The sequence below is a fragment of the Microcaecilia unicolor genome, chromosome 5 (assembly GCF_901765095.1).
Source record: "Microcaecilia unicolor chromosome 5, aMicUni1.1, whole genome shotgun sequence".
Classification (NCBI taxonomy): Eukaryota; Metazoa; Chordata; class Amphibia; order Gymnophiona; family Siphonopidae; genus Microcaecilia; species Microcaecilia unicolor.
Genome location: NC_044035.1, coordinates 124,544,584 through 124,571,154, shown reverse-complemented (window position 1 = coordinate 124,571,154; position 26,571 = coordinate 124,544,584). Strand labels below are relative to the sequence as shown.

The 26,571-nt window shown below is 41.2% G+C and overlaps 1 protein-coding gene across 1 annotated transcript in view; it reads right to left on the bottom strand.

Moving 5' to 3' along the window:
- RET (ret proto-oncogene) overlaps positions 1–26,571 on the bottom strand; it is a 157,425-nt gene that overhangs the window by 43,213 nt on the left and 87,641 nt on the right. Inside the window, exons 13-16 of the mRNA XM_030204979.1 lie at positions 14,903–15,010; positions 9,838–10,052; positions 9,571–9,693; positions 7,454–7,524 (exon numbers count right to left, since the gene is read on the bottom strand). Of these exons, the coding sequence (XP_030060839.1) occupies positions 7,454–7,524; positions 9,571–9,693; positions 9,838–10,052; positions 14,903–15,010 (517 nt within the window). The remainder of the gene's footprint in view (positions 1–7,453; positions 7,525–9,570; positions 9,694–9,837; positions 10,053–14,902; positions 15,011–26,571) is intronic.

Sequence of the window (26,571 nt, the reverse complement as noted above, 5' to 3'; positions counted from 1 at the left end):
TTGAAATATTTGATTCATGTCATCAGAGTGACTGTAGGCTCTAAAACTACATACAATATATATTTCAATATGCCTAAAAAGCAAAGTTGCATACCTGCAATTTGAGTTCTCTGAAGACCTCAGTTTACCCGTCACACAAAGGGTCATGTGATCATACCCAGAGGCAGACAGAATCTTCCAGAACTTTCTGGACAAGACAAAAGCCTTCCACTCCCCAGATACTCCATGGTTCCCAAGATTTTCATTTGATTGGGGGAAGGGGAAGAACAACTCTGAAATGGGAAGTGGGTGAGTTTGTGGGTCTATTGAACAAGTTTGACTGTTGCAGCTAACTAGAGGGAGGAGATTTCCAAACGAACCAAGTCCTGGTATAAGGTTTAATACACTTTAGGGTAGAGGATTGGAGAGATATTTGATAGATGTGTTCTGTGACTATCCTTTATTAACTGGAAGAAGACCTAACTGCTTGATGTTGCAGTAAGCCACAGTTTATTAAAGAAAAAAACAAAACTTACACTAACTTCCTTCTTATAGCTGGTTTACTTATTTATATTTATAGAAACATATTATTTCCTGTTACTTCCTCATTTATTTGGTAAATGTATATATTGAAAGAGATAAATAATTGAAAAGAAATCTTATATACAGCATGCCTAAACCAGAGCTATCTGAAGTGGTTTAAAAACCAAAATAAAAAAACAAATAGTAATGATATAACATGCAATAACAAATGACTAAACAGAATAAAAACAAAGGCAGCCATTTAGGACTATGTTACAATTCTGTCCTGCCACTATCACCCAATCTCCTCACCCATCCTTCTCCAATCTAGATCCCCCTACCCTGACATATAATATCAGGAATCACAAAGTAATTTATCTACCATCCAGAAATAAGAAAAAATTCACCATATTCTTAAACACTAAAATATTAACTTTCTGCCTCACCTTCTAAGACAGACTATTCCAAAGCTCAGATACAACCACCAAGGAAGTTCTTACCCTCAGCTGAACCCACCTCAGAACCTGCATCATAAGTACTTCCAGCAACCATTCCTGGCTACATCACACTTTAGCTGAAAGACACCATTTCAAATAGTTGTCCAAATATAATTGAACTTAATTTGCTTCTTCGTTGGCAACCACAGAACCTGTAGTTATAGTGCATGAGCACTAACATGCCCATTATTACCAATTACTACCCTAAAGGCAATATTCTGAAGAATTCGCAACCTCCTTAATACTATCCTGGTGAGGTCTATATAGATGGAAGTGCAGTAGTCTTTCTAGTTAATGAATGCTGCATGCATTATTGGCCAGTCACCTCAATTGCTTAACCAACCAGAATTCCATCAAATATTGATCAATCAAACACCCAGATTCTTAAATTCCTTTACAAAAGGGATCAATTCATCCTACTCATAAGCCTGCCTAACACAACGTACTAGTAGATTTCTTCTGGTTCCAGTCAAAAACCCAACTCTGGTTTCAACTGGGAGGAGTGTAGGACTTACATCTTCTTTGTTCACAGTAGCAAAGCATTTGTCTAGGAGGTGTAGACCCAGGGAAATTGTTTCTTTGTAGGAAAAATCTGTTCCTGGATGGCCCATTGTGAAACCTTTGAGATGACAAAGGTTGTTCAGAGGTGGCAGTAGATTGGACTATAAGTGTAGGATAGTGATGTTTCATGAGTTCTACAATTTCTTTGACCTTATCACATCAGTGAGCCTTTCATGAACATCCTTATGAAGGCCTGAGGACCACACCTGAATAGGAGCTAGCTCTGTGGTGCAGAGCACTCCCAGTTCTGAGCAAGCTTCTTCACTGTGTCCAGGAAAGGATAACTTGTATTGCATTTAGTACCCCCAATCATTTTGAAAAGGTGGCTCCTATGCACACCTGTGAAAATCTGCAATAATCTGTAGCCGCAGCACAGGCTTTCCATGCTATTTTAAATATATGTGTTTCAGTGTTTTTATGGGTTTTTATTAGATAATGGAATTCTCTCTTCTAAGGTAGAATCTTGGTAAATTCTTGGCTTCTTTTGGTATTGTGCAGGTATTGTATTGTGCAGATAGTGAACAAAGCTATGTGGCCCTGCAACACAGCATTCTAGTAATGTATTTAGATTTTGAAACTCATGGCTCGAGGATATCAAAGCAAAGATTTTAGACTTGTTAGACCTATTAGGGATGGTTCAGCTACTGCACTTTACCACTGTAATTGAAGTATGGCAAATTACTCAGCCGCCTGGACATGATACCTCTTGTTTATCTTCCTGCTAACAAGATGTATAGCGTAGCATGTCCCACATCCTTTTTCACCATCGCCAGGTCCTTAGGCACATCCAGTGATCTGAAGGGGCTACAAGGAGGTGCCCTAGGATCACCTTGGACCTGTAAATTGGAATGAAACACCTTAGTCATCTTCTGGAAAAAACTTGGGAAGGAAAGATCTTCAGGTGAAAATTTATTCCCAGCCTGCGACAAAGAAGGTCATGTTGAGAATCAATTGGATGACTCTTCTAACATATTCCTAGAGCTCCAAGATTCCTCAGACCCTGACTCTTCCAAGAAGTCTAAATTTTGGGGTCAACTGAGACTTTTGGGGTCAAGAAATGTTTCCTGCTTGAATCATGCTCAGCATGGATGTTACTGAGAAGTATATTGATTTAAAAATCTTTTAGAACCGTTAACTATCCATATTACAGTATTGTAGTACAAAGTTTACTTCTATCTCAACTCAACTACTGTAATGTTTTTTTTTGTTAGTTGTCATAAACATCTTATTTGAAAAATTCAGATTATTCAGAATACCGCTGCTCGCTTCATCTTTTCAGCATATAAAAATGATATGATTACTCCTTTATTAACATCATTACATTGGCTTCCAATTGAGGCACATATTCATTTTAAAGTTTGTACAATTGTATTCAGTATAATGTTTGGGAAGGCACCATTATACATGTTGGATGCAATTTGTATTCCAAAGGAAGGCAAATTTAGAACATTACAAGATACCTTGTTATTGTATTGCCCCAACCCCAGATTGTATAGATCCAAGAGAAATTATATTTCTACATTTTCATATCAGGCAACTAGTATCTGGAATTCTGTCCCTCTTAACATAAGGAAAATAGGTAAACACTTGCTTTTTTAGAAACATCTGAAATTCTTATTTAGGATATACTTGGAGCTGAAATGCTAACCATCTTTTTTTATTATTTTGTTATTTTGTCCCTTTCAATCTAAGGAAGACAGGCAAATATTTTACTGTTAAGACAGATCTGATATCTTTTTTAAATTAAAACATATTTGGAAATGTAAGCTTTTCACCTCTGTTATTTTTAGATAATGATTATATATTCTTGCAATTTAGAGGGGATTTATTTATTGTTACTTCCCATGTATGAATGGTCTCTTTTGATGGAATCCGCACCGAATCTAATGGCATGTTGTGAAATATAAGACTATTTGTACTTGTACGTTAAGCTGAGTAGAGGTGCTAGATGCTTAGACTGTGCAATGGCTGATGTGTTGAGTGAAGACCTTGGTGAATTTTTTCCCAGCTCTCCCTTGAATAGTGCTGTTGATAGCACCAGAGTTGGTTTTGTAGGTGACTGACAGCCTTTGTTTTCTTGAGTTTGCTGTCAAAGTCCTCTGACTGGATCTCTGTAGATTAGACATCACGAGAACAATGGATGAGGCAAACTCAAATGTCAACATTTTCCTTTTACTAGGAAGTAATTCAAAGATAAGAAGAGAATTGATCACATGGCCTGCTGGTGCAGCCACACTGTACAAATAATTATGAAATGGCTCAGGAAAAATTATAAACTGATTCTCTAGTTAGGAAACTGTCTGATGTAGGCTACATACACCAAAGCTGCAAAAGAATACAACCAACATAGCGGCATAGTAGATGACGGCCAATAAAGACCTATACAGGCCATCCAGTCTGTCTAAGAAAAATAATAAAATACATACAAACAAAATTAAAACATGGAAACACGGGAAATACTAGGGGATTTTGGCAGAAAAGTCATATAAAGAAAAATGAAAGAAAGACACACTTTTCTGCACAGAAATAAAGCACGTCCAATGGTCTTGGCAGACAAATGAAGGGGCCCTTTTACTAAGGCGCAGTAAAAAGTGGCCTGCAGTAGTGCGAGTGCGTCTTTTGGGCACACACCGGGTCATATTTTTTTACTGCGTCTAGGAAAAAGGGCCTTTTTTAAGGGGCCGGAAAATGGATGTGTGCTAAACTTGAAACCAGCACATGTCCATTTTCGGCCTGTGACCTTACTGTCACCCATTGATCTAGCGGTAAGGACTCGTGCTACACACACTGTGACCAGTTGGCACGCATCAACTTAAAATTAATGCTGGAAACGCATTGCATGGTAGGAAATTAAAAAAAAAATTGATCTAGGTGTTATGGGTGCACACCAAATCCAAAATTATCTCCAGGGGGCCCGCTAGCCTGGCAGTAGTCTCATTTTTGGCGCATGCTGCAGGCGCGTAGCGCCTACTGTGCCTCTGTAAAAGGGCCACAAAGTAAGAGAAAATAAGGCGTTGTAGCAGGTCAGGAGCATATGTGCATAGGCGCCCGGTATAAGAGGCTTGGGGAGGCTAAGCCTCCCCAGCCCAATCTTCCACGCCTGCTGCTTTCTTCCTAATATTGCCCCTCTCTTTCCCCGCCCCACCTCACCTCTTGCCTTAGGCTGTAGAGGTTTTCCTTCCCTGTCTCCACCTCTGCCATTCCTACAGTAACAATACTAATTATAAATCAAAGCTGTGCGGGACCGTGACTCTCTGCACACTGCAGCTGCTGCCTCCTCCTCTGCCGGCTGACCTCCAATGAAAGAGGAAGTTATAGCAGAGGAGGCGGGGTCAGCTAGAAGTGGTAGCTGCAGCGTGCAGACTCAGTCCCACACAGCTATGCTGCGAGGCAGAAATGGCAACAGGAGGGAGGGAGCCCCTGCTTTCATAGGCATGGCTGGCTGTCGGCTCTGCTGGTCACACTCCTTCTAACATCGATTTCCTGTTCCAGAGGGGGAAGGACTGGCAGAGAGCAGGCAGCCACAGCTATGAAAGCAGAGGTTCCGCAGTTTGTTTTTTTAAATTGCTGCTGCTCTTTAGAGGAGAACCAGAAGAGTCTGCAGGAAGTTCAGAGAGAGAGAGAGAGAGAGAGTAGAGGTGCTGGTTGAAAGAGGGCAAAGAGAAAGGGGGAGGGGAGATTGTGTGTGTGTGGGGAATTGGAGAAAGAAGAGGCTAGCTACAAGGCTATACAGAGCAGAGGGACATGCTGGCTGAAAAGGGGGGGGGGGAGTAAGGTGGGAGAAACACTGGATATAAAAGGTGGAGAGAAAAAGGGATATGCTGCATGAAAAGTGGGAAATAGAGGGGAGTTGCCGGATGAAAGATGGAAGAGAGGAAATTCTGTCAGGAAAGGGATAGAGAGAGAGGAAGACACTGGCTGGAAAGGATGGGGAGAAATGCTGCATGGAAAGGGTGGAGAAAGAGAGGGGAAGATGCCGCATTGAAATGAGGAGAATGGAGGAATGCTGAAGGGAACAGAGGAGAAATACTGGCTGAAAGGGATGAAGATGGGGAGATGCCAGATGGAAAATGGTAGAGGTGGGAAATCTGCATGGAAAGGTGGAGGGAGAGGGAAGCTATTGAATGGGAGGGGGAGAGGATAGAATTAGTGAAAGGCCGGAGAATATAAGGAAGGGGAATGGAAGAACTGGGCTGAAGGAGAGAGAAAGCTGTAGGTAGATGCAGTAAAAGTGAGAAATTGAATTTGGACAGAGAGATGGAAAAATAAATAGAATAAAGCTGATAGGAAAAAAAAATCAATATTGGAGACAGATGTGTTAGAGGAAATGAAGATGACAGGAGAGAGAGAAATGACAGAGAGAAAACCCAGTGAAGAGAGCTAAGAGAAGACAAAGGAAAGTAGAAACTAAGGACTGGGACTGACACAATGAGAAAAACTGGCCAGACAACAAAAGGTAAATAACAAGAAATTTATTTTTATTTTAGAATGCATCACTGTTCACATGGCCAATAGGAATAAGCTAGACTGAGGAGCTAGGACTGACCAAGAGCCAAGTGTCAGACTACCTGCTCATAGTACTGCACATACTATTCTCTTTAGTATATTGTATTATTTTACATTTTTTGGTACATAATTCCCTGGAGTGTACTCATTGTGCATGATACCATCAGTTACAGAGGTACTAGGGGGAAGCAACTGGTAGGGGTTCTTCTGTACTGTGCTTAAAAATGCATTTGCTGTCACTTTCCTGTTGATATAGGTGTTGACCCCTAAGGTTTTTAACTTGACCCCACCCACCTTAGCCTCCCCAAACAGTTGAGTCACCGACAGCCTATGCATATGTGCATATGTAATAAAAAAATGTTAGCTTTTACCAGCAAGCACTAAAAGTTTCAATTCATTTGGCACTAAGTGTAGAAACATGGCCTACTTGTCAATTCAGTGAACCTGCTTATCTTCATTAATTGCTCTTTTCTGCTATGGGCCCTTTTACTAATGTGTGCTAAGCAGTTAGCATGTGAATTAACATATGATAACTTATCTTGCTGGCATGACAGCACATGCTAATTCACATGCTAACTGCATACCCTGTTATAGCGTTGGAAATGAGCAGATTCTGGATGAGGAATGGACATGGACTGTTCATTTAAATTAGTGCAAGGTAACATCATGCATGGTCACTGTTAATATACTTATTGCATGGTAAAACATTTTGCTGTGCAGTAATTCTATGGGAAAATGCTGGACATGCCCCAATAGTTACAACAGAGAAAAAAACCTTTACTGCATGATAAGTGCAAAACTTGGTAAAAGGGCTCCTTAAGGCCAGATTCTATATAGCGTGCCTAGAGATCTGTGTGGAAATCCGTGTATATTCTGTATCTACTTGCGTAACTTAATTGGCTTAACAAGCTAATCAGTGCATTTAACAGCACTTAACCAGCAATAATGAGCACTAATTGGCAATAATGAGAATGTACGTGAACAACTCGCTATGCGTATTCTATAATGAACTGTGCCTAAATTCTAAAATGCGCAATTCAAAAGAGACGTGTTTATGGGTGGGGAAATGGGCATTTTGTGGGTGTTCTGAAATGTGTGTGTGTAGTTATAGAATATGGCCTAGTGTGTGTAAATCTACACCCTGGGATTTACGCCAGGTTTTCGTTGGTATAAATGGACGCATGTAGATTTAGGCACTGAAATATCAACTGAGCGTATTTTATATACCGCGGCTAAATCTAGGTGCCGCTGACAGAAGACGCTTAGTCAGAAATCATTTCTGCATGGATTTTTTAGGCGCCATATATAGAATCTGGCCCTTAATGTTTAAAAGCTATAGCAATAGAATATTAACTTGTACTTAAATTCAGTAAAAAATGTAAACTTACACATCACTTTGTGTTGTGTAGATGTGATCAAATAGGGACTCTATTGCCATCCACTTAACAGGTATGCGACCCTAAAAAGAAAACAATGGCATAAGGAAATTTTAAAGGGGGAACTATGGAGTGAAAATTCAAAGGCATTTATCTGGATTACAGTGCTGCTTACTGAGACATTCAGAGGCATTATCCAGACCACCACAGCAGAGCCAGGGCGGTCTGGGAAGTTATCTGAATGTGGCGATATTCAGTTATCCAAAGCACACCAAAAACCTACTGTACCCAACTGTACACCACTACAATAGCCCTTATGTCTGTAACCTATATGTAGTTACAGTAGATGGGTTTTGGAGAGCTCAAACATTTCACCACAACTGTACCAGTTAGAGTGGGATATGGACCTGGGTCCCCTTCTCTAAAGTGTACTGCCCCAACTGCTAGGCTACTCCAGAGACTTGCTTTCTGCTCTAATAGGACTGGCCATTACATCTGAGGTTGTCATTGCGTACATCTAGTAGTGCTATAGAAATCATAAGTAGTAGTAGTAGTCATAGATGCTGATCCAGCTTATAATCGAACGAGAATAACGCCCAAGTTCCGACCTAAATCGGGAGATGGGCGTTCTTCTCACAAAAACAAATAAAGCGGTATAATCGAAAGCCGAACTTTGGACGCTTTCAACTGCACTCCGTCGCGGATGCGGACAAAGTTGACGGGGGCGTATCGAAGGCGTGTCGAAGGCGGAACTGGGGCGTGGTTATCGGGCGAACAGAGATGGGCGCCCTTCGCCGATAATGGAACAGTTTTGAGCTAGAATTTAGGACACTTTTCCTGGACCCTGTTTTTTGACGAATAAGGCCCCCAAAAGTGCCCTAAATGACCAGATGACCCCCAGAGGGAGTCGGGGATGACCTCCCCTGACTCCCCCAGTGGTCACTAACCCCCTCCCACCACAACAAATGATGTTTCACAACTTTTTACTTTCACCCTCAAATGTCATACCCTCCTCCCAAGCAGCAGTATGCAGGTCCCTGGAGCAGTTGTTAGGGGGTGCAGTGGACGTCAGGCAGGTGGACCCAGGCCCATCCCCCCCCCCTACCTGTTACAATTGTGCTGCTTAATGCTACTAGTCGTCCAACCCCCCCAAACCCACTGTACCCACATGTAGGTGCCCCCCTTCACCTCTTAGGGCTATAGTAATGATGTAGACTTGTGGGCAGTGGGTTTTGAGGGGGATTTGGGGGGCTCAACACCCAAGGGAAGGGTGCTATGCACCTGGGAGCTCTTTTACCTTTTATTTGGTTTTTGTAAAAGTGCCCCCTAGGGTGCCCGGTTGGTGTCCTGGCATGTGAGGGGGACCAGTGCACTATGAATCCTGGCCCCTCCCACGAACAAATGCCTTGGATTTATTCGTTTTTGAGCTGGGCGATTTCATATTCCATTATCGCTGAAAAGCAAAAACGCCCAGCTCACACCTTGACGAATAAAACATGGGCGTCTTTTTCTTTTAAAAAATACGATCCGCCCCGCCCCTTCACGGACCCGTTCTCGGAGATAAACGCCCATGGAGATAGGCGTTTCTGTTCCATTATGCCCCTCGATATGTACTGTTTCTTTCACATCTATGGGGGTGGGAGGTGGTTGGTAACCACTGGGGAGTAAGGGGGGAGGTCATGCCCTAATCCCTCCAGTGATCATGTCGTCATTTAGGGCACCTTTTTGTGATTTAGTTGTGATTGAAACAGACCTAGATGAAACCGTCTAACCTTTAGCCCTGGACATTTTTGCTTTGTTCCGTTATGGCAGAAAAATGTCCAAGTTTTGGAAATGTCCAAATTCCACTCCCAACACGCCTCCTTGAAATAAACTGCATAGAAACTTTTAAAATATGCTTCAAAAATAGTGATTTGGATGTTTTGGCAACCCCCCCCCCCCCCATCCATTTGCTGCTTTGTGTCACTTTTTTGGATGTTTTTCTGTTTTAAAATGAGCCCCTAAATACATTTACCCATATAAAAATCATTTGAAAATTGTCCTATTTTCATGGAATAAACCGGTTTCATTTCAGCATCTCTTTAAAAACAAGGCATCACTTGAGAAAGACCACTTATCTAGTCATTAACCTTGCTTCTCTTGACATAAGAATCTTCCTCATAGACATCTCTGGAAAGACCAAAATCTGATATTTTCATTTTCCGCCCTTCTGCCACCAGCACATTTCTGGCTGCCAAATCACGATGAACAAGCTTGGAGAGACAAGAAAAGGAAATGTGAATCAGTATTGTTCTACTGTGAAACCCCTCCCCCTAGAGATATTAAATAAATATTCTTTAATAGTTTGAAACTTGGTAGTAGGCCTAATGAATCTATTTCCATGAAGTATTACATACCTTCATTTCTGCAAGGTACTGCATGCCTCGGGATATCTGCCAGGCAAAGGAGATTAAGTCTCCCATTGTTAATGCTCTTTCATCTGGGTTGTCCAGGTAGCTTGAATTTCGATTGCCTTCACTTCCCATGTAGCTGGGGCCCACCTTCCGACTCTCTCTTAAGAAACTGCGCAAGGAGCCATACTTAGCATACTCCACAATTAAATACAGAGGCCCTAAGATAAAATATACAATGAGGTTTGTAGAAGAACTAACTCAAAATTATTAAAGGTTATGACTATTATGAAGCACAGACATATACATTGCATAAGAAAGGCTACACACAGAAAATATAATTGTAGTGGAGGAGTGGCGATCTTGATATCCAGATGTGGCCAGTTCAATTTCCACTGCTGCTCCTTGTGATCTTGGGCAAGCCACTTGTCCTTCCATTGCCTCATGTACAAACTTAGATTGTGAGCCCTCCAGTGACCGAGAAATACCCAGTGTACCTGAATGTAACTCACGTTGAGCTACTACTGAAAAAAGGTGTGAGCAAAATCCAAATAATTTAGAAAAATTTGTTGGAACTTGTTTTAATCAGTAAGATAAACAGGCTATTATGCATATTTTCAAAGCACTTAGCCTCCCAAAGTTCCATAGAAACCTATGGAACTTAGCCTCCCAAAGTGCTTTGAAAATATGCCTCTATGTGTCTTTTGTAGGACCTGATAAAGGGTGAAAGACACACATGCATATTCAATGTATTAACCAGAGGGTGACTGAAACTGTTTTTCTTCTGTTATTTCAACCAAAACTGAACCTGCAGGTGAAATTCTCTGCTTGGTTTTGGTGAAACCAAAGCTGAAACCAGCCCAGCTCCCAAATGGGAATAGCCACCACTCCCTCCCTCCTCCCCCCTCAATTGGTTCTCCCACTCCACCCCCCAGAACTGAAAAAAACGTCCCTCCTGGACCCATCCATAGGACCTCCAGGCCTACCATACTACCCTGATGGTCTAGTGGCTAGTCAGGGCAGGAACAATCCACAATTGCTCCTGCCAATGTTGTCTCTGCACTGTTACTGGAAATTGCAGTAACCATTTTGACTATGGAGGCAGCATGGACAGGAATAACTGTGGATTGCTCCTGCCCCGACTAGCCACTAAACTACCAGGGTAGTACAGAAGGCCCAGAGAGAGGGAAAGACTATAGGTAGGTCCTGGACTGGTGGCTTCTTCTATTCGTGAGAGGGAAGGGAAGGACCAAGTAAGAGCTCTTTTGGTTCGAGGGGGGAAGAGGAGAAGAGCTATGTGACATAGCATGAAAAAGTTTTGGTTACTACTACTACTACTTAGCATTCAGTTGAAAATACACCGACATTTTGAGACAAAACTGGAACAAGGCCAAATGTGGATTTCGGGCCAGCTTCAGCACCAAAATTGACACCAAAATTCGGTTGGCCTTTAGTATCAACCCAACATATTCCTTCTGTCCATAATAATATCTAATAAATTATTATATAGTATAATTTAAATGCTTAAGGAAAAATTGTCATAAATAAGATATGGTAACCTTCGCGCACTGCAATTGATTTTTATTTCCAATGAACAAGTTTTTGCTGCATGAGGCCATAATGAAAACAATAAAGATCAATATTCAAAAGAGTTGTGCAGTTAAGTTTTGGAGTTAACTGCACAACTTTTTCTTTTCAACAATTCCATGCCAGCAAATAGTTAAACTTAACCATCTGTATGGTTAAAATTTAGCTGCTAAAGTCTAGAGGCATGAGGGATGCTATATGGTTAACTTTATGTGGTTAAACAGGACCGCATAAATGGCTGGCCTAAAAGTTAACTGGATAAAATTTTAGATCTTTACTCCCAGACCCTGAGGGCATCCCTTGAGGACTGAAGACCAAGGGGATAAATTCTCAAGTTAGATTTAGGATCACATATTTCATGGTGGTCCAGCTTTACCATATATGTTGACTACATATATATGTAAACATAAATGGGTATGTTATTTTTTTAATAGAATTTGCAGAAGTTACAATCTAAAAATTAAAGAAAAAGGGACAATAATTGAAATCATACCAGGAAAAAAAATACTGTAAAGAAAAACAATTCCAAAAGTCAACCACTGGGAAGAACAGCAGTAAATTGAGAAGTTATCTTTAAGCAGATATCATCCCCTGAATACTAGCCCCAAATTAATTTACTTCTTGCTGTGAAAATAATTACCATGGATTCATTTTGGCCTTTATTTCTTATGCACTTGGTGCTGTGAATGGGTCTCTTTGGTCTGTTTATTGGCACTTTTTGAAAGCTTTCTGACTGAGATGTGATCTATGTCTAGTGGTGTGCTGATCTGTAAAAAGCAGTAGCATAGCTAGAAACATTTATTTTTTTTTGGGGGGGGGGACCTATTTTGAACATGGGTGGGTGCTAGACATACAACTTTTTCTGCCTCCCCTTTTCTCTTCTCTTCATTCCCAAGTTCCCCTTCATAAATTAAAATGACCTTATCTGGCAGGGATCTCCAAGCCCCACCAGCTGAAGAAATCTGGAACCAGCCTGATCATCTAAAGTATGGCTGTTAGCAGCAGTGTGAGCATGCTTAGTTATCATGGTACTAGGTGTTCATCCAATAGTATTGAAGGGATTTAGGGAAGTTTTGGCAGCTCTGCTGTCTCATCGTTTCAGCACTTCTTTAGAATTGGGAATGGTCCCAGAGGACTGGAGATTGGCAAGTATGGTTCCTTTCCTTATAAGAGGAAATAAGGAGGAGGCTGAGAACTACAGGCCAGTTTAGTCTGAGGTTGGTGGTAAGTAATTTAATAAAAACATTGATAAAACAGAAGATAGTTTAGATAGTTTCAGTTTCTGGCAGCATCTTTTTACTTGAAAAGGTATAGAGAAGGGTGACTGAAACAATCAAGGGGATGGAACAATTCTCATATGAGCATGTTGGGGTCAGACCCACCCCAAAACCTTTTTGGATGGCTTTGATTTGGAGCAACTAAAGCATGTCAGTGAAAGTCTTGAAGATCAAGTAGATCAAATTTACAAACTCAAGAGAACAAATTGCCAGGATTAGACGATGTTCTCTCCAGAGTCCTGACAGAGCTCGAACATGAAATTGGTAACCTGTTACTCCAGATTACTATATTTAACTTATCATTCAAAATAGCCATGATACCCGAGGATTAGAGGGTGGCCAACATAATACCAGTTTTTAAAAGGGATCCATGTGTGATCCAGGAACTGTAGACTGGTGATCAAGACACCAGTGTAGGTCAAAATGGTTGAAACTATACTAAAAACAAAATTATTGACCATACAGATAGACACAGTTTAATGGAAATGAGTCAGTATGGGTTCAGCAATGGCAAGTCTTTCAAAAAAAATGAAGGCAACTAGAAGCAAACAAATTGATAAGAGCCAGCTATTACAGCAAATTTGGATTTTCAGAAGTTGTTTGACAAAATCCCACATGAGAGACGCCTGAGAAATTAAGGGGCCAATATTCAATGTGATGTAACCAGGCAAAAGAGGCTCCTGCCTGGTTAAGTCACCTGTGCAGCCTATCCATCCATATTCAGTGGCGTATAATCAGATAGTGCTGCTAACTCCCTAAGCCAAATCCAAATATGTTGTGGGTTATCAGGGGTGAAGTTAGGGTGTAGTTAGCACTTAACCACATAAGGTTACCGGACAAATTGGAATTTCTCTTTCAAATCCAAGGGTTAGGTTTACTAACACGTGAAGTTTTTAACATCTGTAAGTACAAATTAATGTGATGGAACATGCATTAAATATCAACCTAATTAATGTCAGTGGGCCTATTTTCTAAAGATGCATGTTAGATGCAATGTGGGTTAGTAAATCTAGCCTGGTGTTTGAATTGGGGACAAGAGAGGTGAAATGACTCACCCAAGGTCAGAAGGAGCCTCAGCAGGATTTGAAGTGCAACTTGACTGGTTTTCAGCCAGTTGCTTTAACTACTAGGTTACAAACATGGCAAATTCCATAACTGTGTGCCAGCAGTTACACACACTGAATGAACGGGCACCTATGCACATAAGGCTAGATTCTATATACGGTACCAAACAAAATCAGCACAAAAAATACACCAAGGTATATTCTATAAAGTACTCCTAATTTTAGGTGGACTTTATAGAACATGCCTAAATTTATGTGTGATTTATAGAATAAGCCAAGTGCCCATCCATCAGTCACAGGCAGTTACACCAAGTAAAACTTGCTGTAAATGCCGATGCCTAAATTAGGTGCGGATAAGGTGTATTCTATAACAACATGCATAGATTATAGAAATGCCAATGACCTGCTCATTCCATGCCCATGGCCACGCCCCTTTACAGCTATGGGCCTTACAATTATGCGAATCACTTTACAGAATACGCTTAGATAGTTGTACATGTAAATTCTAACCAATGCCAATTAGTGTCAATATTTTATTAATTGGCAATTATCAGCACTGGTTGACTTGTTAGCTAATTAAGTTGTGTGTGCAAATCCAGAATATGACTGGATTTGCGCACGCAACTTAAGCCACATTATATAGAATCCAGGGGATAATGGCACAACATGCTATTCTATAAGGTAGCATTTAAGTGCCTTTAGCACGTAACTGCAAGGGAGATGTATACATGAGTGGAGCAGGGAAGGACATAGGTGTGTCTCTACCATATGTATGTAATTTATAACTTTTATAAGTTATGCATGTTGCATGGTGTACTGAAGTGCACCCATTTACACCTGACATAAATGGTCACACATAAATGTAGATGCACCAGTGCCTACTTACACTAACATTATAGAATTGGTGTTCAGCTCATGGCACTGGTGTGTCTAACTTGAGGCACCAATTTATAGACTTGACTCAAACTGTGGATTCCTAATCTATAGAGTCAGAGATCAATTCCAAGATTAATCTCTCCATGTGAAAAGTTATTCTCAGTTCCAGGTTAGGTAGCCCTTTTAATTTTGGAGTGTTGCGACATTATGTAAAGCTTCTCTTTTACTCGCTGACTCCCTCTGTTTTAATGACATGGAGAAACTTACCATCCTGACTGCAAGCTCCATATAGTTTGATGACGTGCGGATGATTGACCTGTTTCAGAAGGTTGAACTCTGAAAGAAGATCCCGCAGTTCGCTCTGGGCTGCATTTTCTGAAGAAAACATTAAACAGAACAACACAAAAAACACAGATATCTGCATAAAAGATCCCACATGACCTCTGTAAAGTAAAATATAATGAACTAAGCATCCGGCTTAGAGGAAAGAGGATAGGGATGTGCCTTACGGGGGGGGGGGGGGGGGGGGGTAGGGGAAAATGGGGGGATTGGGGGGGTGTACATGTTGGTACACATTCAATTTCCCTCAAATTCTATATATGGCGCCTTAACGTGTGTGCGTTAATTTTGCCGCATGGCCAAATTGTGCATACAACTTCATTAACAAGCCAATCAGCACTAATAATCAGTACTTAACAACCAATTAGCAGTACTAATTGGCTTTAATTAGAATTTACATGCACAACTTTTTAGGCGTATTTTACAACATGATGTGGGTAAATTCTAATGCGTGCAGTCGAAAAGGGGGCATGGCCATGGGCGTGGAATTGGCAGATTATGGGCATTTTAAAAACTATGTGCACTATTATGGAATACACCCAACCTGCGTCTAACTTAGGTACAGGTATTTAGGCCTCGTTTTAGGTGGCCTAAATGGGTGTGCCTATATTTTAGTCACAAAAATGGTGCGTCAACACATTCTATAAACTGCGCTTAACTCTAGGTATAGTTTATAGAATCATGCTAACCGCATGGTTTTTCAGCACCGATTTTTAGGCCGCCATATATAGAATTTGACCCTTTGTTAGCATGCCATAAAAATTTAGTGTGTGTTAAATCAAATTAATGTGTATTAACCTACAACGTTCTAACATGCATTCAATTTTTTTATTGGCATAAGTGTATGAAACAAACTAGAAAAAATGTCTGAAAAATCAGGAAAAACTTCTGAAAATGGACTGAATATAAACCAAAATTTTTTTCTCTGCACATTTGTAGAAAGACAGGGGGAAGGGGGGAATGGGGGGTGTGCATGTTGGCATGCATTCAATTTCCTTCAAATTCTATAAAGGGCACCTTAACTAATTAGTTAATCAGGTGATAATCAATTATTGGCACTGATTGGCATTAATTAGGATTTAGGTGCAGATTTGCCCTGCACTCTGTTCTATAATATGTGCATCTGATTTTATAGCATGCCACTCTAAAGGGATGCAGATCTGGGAGGGGCATGGGTGAATCAAGGGGCGTTCCCAGATGTTAGGCGCAATGTTATAGAATACTATCAATTGTGCTCCCAAGTGTCATAAATTGGGTGCCAGCATTTACAGCAGGTTTTGCAGGTATAAATGCAGGCGCCCAAAATTAGGCTTAAAATTCTCGCTAAGCTAGTATTCTATAAAGAGCGTGCCACACTGAGTGCCCTTTATAGAATACTAGCTTAGCTTGGATTTCCCCAGTGCCTAACTTTGGGTGCCATTTACTGAATTCCACCTTAAACCCCGGATTCTATACACGGCACCATAAGTTGTGCATAGATAGCCATGCATATACTGTATTCCGTGCACAACTTAATTGAATAACAAGCCAATCAGCACCAATAATTAGTGACTTAACAAGCAATTATTGGCATTAATTGGAATTTACACGCAACTTGCTAAACGTATTCTAAAAAGCGATGCACATAAATTCTAAGACTTGGATGTGAAAAAGGGGCATGGCCATGGGCAATTTACTGTTATAGAATATGCCCAATCCACATATAAATTAGGTGTGGGCATTTACACCAAGTTTTACTTTGCGTAAATGGCTGCGCTTAAATTTAGTCACCGGATCAAGCACTTTGAAATATTCTGTAAACTGCGCCTAACTTAAGTGTGTTCTATAAACTGTGCCTACTTTACGTGACGTTTATAGAATATGCCTATGTGCATTAAATTTCAGCACTGATGTTTTTGGCACCATATATTGAATGTAACCCTAAATGTATAACATTTTTGCCAACACTCACACTGACCCCAAACCATATCCCTTTTCCAGATGGATAGATTTGATTGTTTTACATACAGAACAGTTAAATTTATCTGTAGCACTTGTGCAGATTTTTTAAAAGCATTTATGCGATGGGTTCTGCTGCTGACTTCACAAATAATTTCTGCCTTAGTAAGATCAGAGGATTCTCGGAACACAGCGGTTCACCAGTCATACAGCCGGGTTACATGATTGTGCTTTGCAATAAGAATGGAACTCCCTAAGTGAAAACTACAGGAAAAAGAAAGAATAGGGGAGGACCAATCTAATTCCAGCACAAGGGTTGAGTAAATAATTTTATTGTCCAGACTTGAAACAGATCTGCGCTTTCGGTGCAGCGGCGTCTGCCTCAGGAGTCGACAAATCGGTATGAATGAATATGAATAGCAGTGTTCACAATTTCGTGTACATACAGCAAAATACATAAAGCACAGCGTTCTTGATAAAAAAATGATCATTATTTTAAGTTGTGGTAAGCACATGCTAGCGCTTACTGCAGCTTGGGAAAAGGACCCCTCTTTCAGGCTGCAGGCTGACCTTGGATTGAGAGTCTGCCTGGATGGGGAGGAGGGGGGGAAACAGTGCCCTGCCTTTTGAGCCATTGGGTGCCACTGGTAAATGTAGGTTTATGCAAGGGACTGTTGCTGAAATTCTGCCACCAAGTTTTTGCAATGACATATAATTGCAGAAGTGTTTGTGTTCCTTGCAAATTACAGCCTACTAGTGTGGGACACATTTTGAAATGAATAAAACAAACTTGGTCCATTTTGTTTTGTTTCAAAATTAAACAAAAACAACTCACTTCATTTTTTTAAATTTATTTTTACTGTGCATTGTCTGTCATAGCACACACTAAAACTCAACCTGACCTGAAATAAAATGAAAAGCCCCTCAAAACATAAACAGAACCCTCCTAAAACAAAATGCAGTGAAACAACCTCCATATGCACACCTTCATACCCCCTTGGTCAATCAATCCAATAATATGCCACACTGATGAGGCTCAGTCCCCATTCTGGGAATGCACTTCTACCCTTCTACAATCTCATCTAGATGCAGACAAAGGCTGAGAAAGAGAAGAGAACATGCATAGGCCTCTTTTAGATAGAACACAGAAATTGGAATTGATAGATCCAGTTTGATTTAGATAGGAACAATGATTTGAAATTGTATTTCCGATACATGGTTGATAGTTTTTTGGGTTCAAAGATGCATATATTTCCTGACACATCAAGGGAATCGCAGACTGGGAGGTGTGAGGGCTTGGCTTTTAAGCCAGGAATCATTGCCCTAGGTGGGACCTTCCTAGCGCGATTCCCTTGTAAGTGTTTTATTTCCTTATTACTTATTTGTTTGAACCTAAGAAATTATAAGAGTTTGTGGAAACAGATGAAGAATCCTCTGCAGCAACTTCCTTTAGTTACCACTGTACCGGCTGCAATAACCGATTAACCTTCCTCCCTCAGAAAATGTGAAGTGTAAGATTAACCGTTTTGAGGTTTTCTTATTTTCTTTAAGATTGTTTTCCTGATCTTGGATCTTCCAATTGTGGACAATTATGTAAATATATATTGTTGAGAGAAAATGTTTTCCTTTTTATATTAATTTCTATATTTCCTTACATTTATGTGATAAATGTGAATGTAATTAAGTAAAATGATAAATAAATAAAATAAAAAAAGGAATTGATAGATCCAGGTAGGGACAAGTACAATTCCACAAGTACTGTAGAAAAGGATCTGCTGACATATACCTCGGGATTCTCTATATGGCGCCTTAATTTCCGCAATGAAATCATAGCGTATTCTATAACAATGCATATAACTTAAATGGTTAACTAGCTATCTGCAATTATCAGCAGTAATTGGCATTAATTATGATTTACACACACAACTTGCTAAGCGTGTTCTGTAATGTGGTGCACCTAAACTCTAAGTCTCATAGTTGAAAAGGAGGTGTGGCCTTGGGCAGGACATGGGTGTTTCTATAATCTATACATACCATTATAGAATATACCTGCTCTACTCCTAATTTAGGTGATGGGATTTTCACCAAGTAAAACATGGTATAAATGGATACAACTATATTTGGTCGCGTGGAGAAGCCCTCAGCATTATAGACCGTGTGGAAATTGAAGCCTATTCTATAAAATGTAGGCGTACTTAAAAAATACGCCTAGGTGTATTTTTTCAGTGTGGAATTTTCAGGCGCCATATATAGAATCTAGCCCAGAGGGGTTTCTAAATTATATGCAGGATTGCATGTGTATTTGCCCATAGGCGGTCGGTGGCCCAACTGTTTGGGGAGGCTAAAGGGGGCGGGGTTGGGGGAGGGTTAGGGGTGGAGCTTAAATCCATAATTGTCTGATAACACACAGAAAAAATAAATAAATAAAAATGTCACAATTAATACCTTTTATTAAATTTAGATATTAAATATGCATCATATGTCAAAGAATAAAGTGGTTGCTCAAAGCATATACTAACCACAATCGCTCAACTGCAAAACACTATGCACAACTTTGTCCAAAAACACACTCAGAACCTTACTGTACCATAAATATTACACTGGGCAGAACCTAATATACCAATATACCACCCATACGGAAAATGCAGACCGTCAACAATATGAAACAAGGGATCATAATATCATGATATGTGTAGAGCCACAAAACACCCTAATTCATGACAGTAATGAACCTCACTCCTAAGCCAGGGTATGTGGAGCATGATCCCAGTTTCTCAAATTCACTGCTGAAGCTCACCATAGTACTTGCATCGCCAAAGACAGCTTCCTTCTGGAGCTCATTCTCTCTATTGTCATCGGAGCGATGTTTCTACAAGAAACCCCCACAGCCCCAGCAAAAGGTTTCCAGTAATCCCTTTAGCTCCAGTAGCGATTACAACCTGGGAAGTGAAGACGAAGCGCTGCGGGCCTTTCAGAGCACTCTTTTGCAATTTGACTAATCATAACATGGATTAATATTACATTTTTCATCAAACTAGGTCCCTTCAAAGCACCTCTAAACACAACAGCAGTCTCCATGGGGAATAGGTCACTTTTCTCAGCACTCCATTGAATTCCGGCAGCTAACTGAAGGAAAGAGAACAAGATAGTGATCTAATCACAGCGTGATGCACTGGGAAACGATAAGACGTGGTCACCCGGGGGGAGATGGAACCCTGTCATCTAGAAACTGGTGCTCTCATCACATCAGTAGATCATCCATAATGCCCTACCTTAAAATATTGTAATTTTCCTCGAGCGGGCGGCGGCGCGGCGCATTGCAAGCAGCAGCAGGCTCCAGCCTTCCCTCGCATGGTTCTGCCCTTGCGGAAACAGGAAATACGTCAGAAGAGGGCGGAGCCATGCGAGGGAAGGCTGGAGCCTGCTGCTGCTTGCAATGCGCCACCCGCTCGAGGAAAATTACAATATTTAAAGGTAGGGTGAGGGCAGGAAGGGAACGAGGGCTATCGGGCATCTGAGGGCAGACGGGAGATGATTGGCGACCTGGCTGAGGAGCGGGGAAGCCTGCAGCTCGCGGGGTGGGGGCAGCGGTTGGGCTGGGGAGGCTTAGCCTCCCCAAGCCTCTTATAATGGGTGCCTATGTATTTGCCGGTGTTTGCAGGGGGAGCAGCCATGTTACAAAGATACACGTTGAAAAACTGAACAGAGGAATATATGCATATTGATTATTCACAACTTAAATGTCTATATCTGCAATTTTGGCAGTGTTGTTCAAAGTACTAGGTCAAAGTACTTAAGTAAATGTAAAAATAAATGTATATTTTAATACTTAAGTAAAAGTACAGTGAAGAACACATTAAAAATGTACTTAAGTGAAAGTAAAAAAGTTATTGCCTAATCTAACACTTTTTGAGTCAAAAGTACAAATACCATAACTACAATGAATGCAACTATTGTTAACGTTTTTATCCCAACAATTTTATTGCTCTACAATTCAATCCACTTTGTTTTCAGTAAAGCTAACTTTTGAAGATGACTGTTACTCATGCGAGTGTGCTTGTGAGTTATTAATCCAGCACAGCTAAAAAGGTGTTCAACAATTACATCCAGTGGCGTACCAAGGGGGGGGGGGGCGGGGCGGTCCGCCCTGGGTGCACGCTGCTGGGGGGGTGCCACGCGCCTGTCGGCTCTTGGTTTTCATGCTCCCTTTGCCCCGGAACAGGTTACTTCTTGTACCGGGGCAGAGGGAGCATGAAAACGAAGAGCCGTCAGGCACGCGACTCCCCCCCCAGCGGCGTGCACCCCGGGGGGTTCTTTCACCGGGGGATCGGGGGTTCTTTTGCCAGAGGGGGCGTCGCGCTGTTCCGGGGGGTGCTGCACCTGGGGGGCAGGGCGCATCAGCGATCTGCCCCGGGTGTCAGCCCCCCTAGGAACGCCACTGATTACATCTAGAAGGAAGTGGATTCCTTCAAATTAGGCCAGGCCGCAATATTAGTGATGTCTTCTGACGGGGTCTGCAGGTATTGATCTAGGGAATCTGTCTGAAACACTTGACTTCTATACAGCCAAATATACTTTATCATCTGCATTAGTATTGCTGTGTAATTCATACTTGCAGTGATACGTTGAAACCCTCTGCTCAGTGTGCGGCGGCAGCTAAGAAAGCAAATAGAATGTTAGGTATTATTAGGAAAGGAATGGAAAACAAAAATGAGGATGTTATAATGCCTTTGTATCGCTCCATGGTGCAACCGCACCTCGAATATTGTGTTCAATTCTGGTCACTGCATCTCAAAAAAGATATAGTGGAATTAGAAAAGGTACGGAGAAGGGCAATAAAAATGATAAAGGGGATGGGATGACTTCCCTATGAGGAAAAGGTAAAGCGGCTAGGCTCTTCAGCTTGGAGAAAATATGGCTGAGGGGAGATATAATAGACGTCTATAAACTAATGAGGAGTGGAATGGGTGGACGTGAATCGCTTGTTTACTCTTTTCAAAAATACTAGGACTAGGAGGCACGCAATTAGGCTACAAAGTAGGAAATTTAAAATGAATCGGAGAAAATATTTCTTCACTCAACGTGTAATTAAACTCTGGAATTCGTTGTCAGAGAATGTAGTAAAAGCAGTTAGCTTAGCTCGATTTAAGAAAGGTTTGGATAGCTTCCTAAAAGAAAAGTCCATAAGCCATTATTAAAATGGAGTTGGGGAAAATCCACTGCTTATTTCTAGGATACGGAGCATAAAATGTACTGTTTTGGGATCTTGCCAGGTACTTGTGACCTGGATTGGCCACTGTTGGAAACAGGATGCTGGGCTTGATGGACCTTCAGTCTGTCCCAGTGAAGTATGGCAATACTTATATGTACTTATCTTCATCTTCACTACCATCGTCATGCTGTCCAATTACAGAGAAGGCTTTTTAAAAGTTGTAATCATTGTTGTCAAGTTTTCATCTGATGGCAAACTGAATATTTTCAAGAACTGATGCAAGAACGTCAAATATGTGGGAACCCTTCAGTCTTAAGGCCAGACAAGCAGACTTCCTCTCTAAAAACTACCAATCCAGTGGACAGTCAACTCAATATTAAATTTTCAATGGGATGACCAGCAGTCTGTTATGGTAAAGACATATGTCTTTTCACCAAGAATTGCAATCAGCTTCAGTTTAATCTCCATTTCAAAGTAACCTAACTCATCACTGTTTGGCTGGAGATCAGTAACCAGTTCAACAAACAAAGGAAACTTCACTGTTCTTATAGGCTATATTCACTGAAGAACAAAATTTAAGATGAGAGAACCACTGTTTGTGTGACAAGGTTTGCAATTGCCAAGTCGCCCAGGAGCACATAGTTTGGTGTGGAGTATCCTCGAAGAATACTATTGAAACAGGATCTTTAGGTAATTCCAATAGAGAAGATAATGGGGAAAGAAAGCCAGGAGTGTTTAATGGGAGAACAGAATAAAGGATGCAAATTATCCCCGTCAACTTCAAAGGAACTTGTAGATGCTAGAAAAAAAACACAATTTAAAGTGTCTATATACAAATGCTAGAAACAAAAAATAAGATGGGAGAGTTGGAGTATATAGCACTAAATGAAGAGGTAGATATAATAGACATCTCAGATACCTGGTGGAAGGAGGACAATCAATGGGGCACTGTGTTATCAGGGTACAAATTATATTGCAATGATAGAGTGGATCAAATTGGAGGGGGGGTTGCACTGTATGGTAAAGAGGGAATTGAGTCAAACAAAATAAATATTCTACATGAAACAGATAGCAGTGTGGAATCCTTGTGGATAGAAAATCCATGTGTGAAGGGAAAGAGTATATTGGTAGGGCTGTACTACCATCTGCCAGGACAGAATGAACAGATACATGAACAAATGTTTACAGAAATTAGGAAAGCTTGCAAATCAGGCAACATTATAATAATGGATGATTTAAATTAACCCAATATTGAGTGGAAAAATGCTATATCAAGGAGCACTAGGGAGGTAAAATTCTTAGATGTAATAAATGTATTTATTTATTTACCGCCTTTTTGAAGGAATTCACTAAGGCAGTGTACAATGAGAATAAATCAAACATGAGCAATAGATAATTACAGCAATAAAATATTCAAATAACAATACAAAGCATGGATAGTATACTACTAACAATGCCAACACAATACGTAATATAGCATTTTAATTGACAGTGTAGGGTATAAGCAAAGATGGAACATATAGATGGCTAAGAGAGTAAGATGAAATAGAAAATAAGGTGACTAATTTAAAGAAAGTTGCACATGAGGTCGGAGAGATGATTAACATATAGATAGGTGAGAGAGTAAGAGGAGTTAGAAAATAAGGTGACTAATTTAAATAAAGGTGCACATGAGGTCAGAGAGATGGTTAAATATTATCTCAGCTAGAGTGAAGAGTATTTCGTTTAGGCAGTTCAATGAGGTTTTGAATGTATGAAGGAGACATATCATACAAAATCTGGTATACAAATACACATTGTTTAAAGGTAATTCTGGTCTTTAATGGAAGGCAATGTAATTTTAGAAGTAAAGGGAGGCTTTTGAGTAACATGATACCCTGCACACCAGGCGGGCAGCGGTACAGTGTACTATTTGAAGTTTTCTAATTTGATGGATCTTGCATCCAGCATAAATGGCATTGCAATAGATGAGCCTGGAAAGTATTAGGATTGGGCCAATGTGCGGAATATTGAACTAAGGAAAAAAGGCCCGATTCTATTTAAATAACTGCTCCTTGGAACAACTGGTCTAAGAATTGACAAGAGGGGGAGCTATTTTAGATCTAGTCCTTAGTGGAATGCACAGCATGGCATGAGAGGTAACGGTGTTGGATCCGTCGGGAAACAGTGATCATAACATGATCAAATTTGAGCTGATATCTTGAGTGAAGTCACTAAAGAAATCTACTGTAGCAGCATTTAATTTTCGAAAGGGTGACTATCCAGCTTATAATCGAAAGTGATCGCCGGCCATCTTCCGACACAAATCGGGAGATGGCCGGCGATTTATTAAAAGCGGCGAAATCGGTATAATCGAAAGCGGCATTTTTGACAGCATCGCCGCTTTCCCGTCGCTTCGCCGGCGAAAGTTCAAGGGGGCGTGTCGGTAGATTAGCGAAGGCGGGACATGGGCGGGCATGGGCATGGCTACCAGATGGCCAGCTTTCGCCGATAATGGGAAAAAAAACGGCGTTAAGCAGTATTTCGCCGGCTTTACTTGGTCCTTTTATGTTCACGACCAAGCCTCAAAAAGCCTCCCCATACTCCCCCAGTAGTCACCAAACCCCTTCCAAAGTAAAAAAATAAAACTGAAAACCTTTTTTGCCAGCCTGTATGCCAGCCTCAAATGCCATACCCACCTCCATGACAGCAGAATGTGTTGTATCCTCCGACAGCCTTTCCCTGGTTGTGATGTGGCTCTCAGGTGAGTGTGACACCTTTTCTGTTAGGTGCCCTGCAGAGTCACATCAGCAATGCATTGTAGTGGGTGTAGGGTACTGGGCTCTACTCCCATGGTGCTTTTCCCCCCGCTAACTGGGTCAGAGTGTGCCCTGTTTTGTTTCCTGTTGTAGTCCATGCGGTAGTGGCCATTTTTGTAAGCCAGTTTTAGTTCCCTTTCCTGTATTACCCACGTTAGAGAACGTAGTTCTTACCTTGAATGGTGCTGAAAGAGGGCATTGTACACCATTGTGCCAGCTCTGACCTACTGCTAATCTTAGTACCAGGGGACTCTTTGCCAGTGGGGCACAACCTCTGATCTGCAGTTAACTGTGAGTAAACGTGCTTATTTCAAGAAAGGACTTTTTCAGAGAGATTAGTCTTCAGGTGTGAACTGGTGTGCCAAAGTTATACAGCAGCAATAAGTCCTAGAGGCTTTATGCAGGTCCCTGGAGCAATTTTAGTGGGTGCAGTACATTTGTGTGTGTGTGTGTGTGTGTGTGGGGGGGGGGGGGGGGGGGGGGGGGTTGGGGGGCTCAGCTCCCGAAGTAAGGGAGCTATGCACGTGGGAGCTTTTCTGAAGTCCACCACAGTGACCCCTAGGGTGGCTGGTTGGTGTCCTGGCATGTCAGGGGGGCCAGTGCACTAAAACTGCTGGCTCCTCCCATGGCCAAATGCCTTGAATTTGGCCGGGGTTTGAGATGGCTCACATAACTTTCCATTATTTTCATTATCGCTGAAAAACAAACCCCGCCATCTCAAACCCGGCAAACTCCACGGCATTTGGCCTGGCTAAACCGTATTATCAAAAGAAAAGATGGCCGGCCATCTTTTTCGATAATACGGTTCTGGCCAGCTGTAGCACTGCTGCCAACATAGATCGCCGGCGATCTATTTGGCCAGTGACATTCGATTATGCCCCTCCAAGACAAAATGAGGAAAATGGTTAAAAAGAAGCTGAAAGTGTTGACTGCAAAGGTTAAGACTTTAAGGGCCCTGTTTACTAAGGCGTGTTAGAGTTTTTAATGTGCCTACAATTAGCGCACACGCTAACCGTGCAGGCACCTATAGGGATATTGTAGGCACGAACATGGTTAACACACGTTAAAAATGCTAACGCATCTATAACACTGCTTAGTAAACAGGGCCCTAAATCAGGAGTGGACATTGTTTAAAAATACCATCATGGAAGCCCAGGTCAGATGTATTCCATGTGATGGAAAGAAGAGCAAATGACAGCCAGCATGGTTAAAAGGTGAAGTGAAAGAGGCTATTAGAGCCAAAAGAGCATCCTTCAAAGAATGGAAAAAGGATCCGAATGAAGCAACATAAGCAGTGTCAAACTAGATGCAAAGCATTGATAAAGAAGACTAAAAGAGAGATAATATGGAGACAAAAACTCATAGTAACACCTTTTTCAGGTACATCAGAAGCAGAAAACTTGTGAGGGAATCCATGGGACTGTTAGATCATGAAGAAGCAAAAGGGGCACTCAGGGAGGACAAGACCATAGCGGACAGATTGAATGAATTCTTTGCTTTGGTCTTTATGGAAGAAGATGTCAGCGATCTACCTGTACTGGAAATGGTTTTCGAAGGTGACAATGTGGAGGAACAGAAAGAAATCTCTGTGAACCTGGAAGCCACACTAAGCCAAATTGACAGATTAAAGTGTGATAAATCACCTGAAC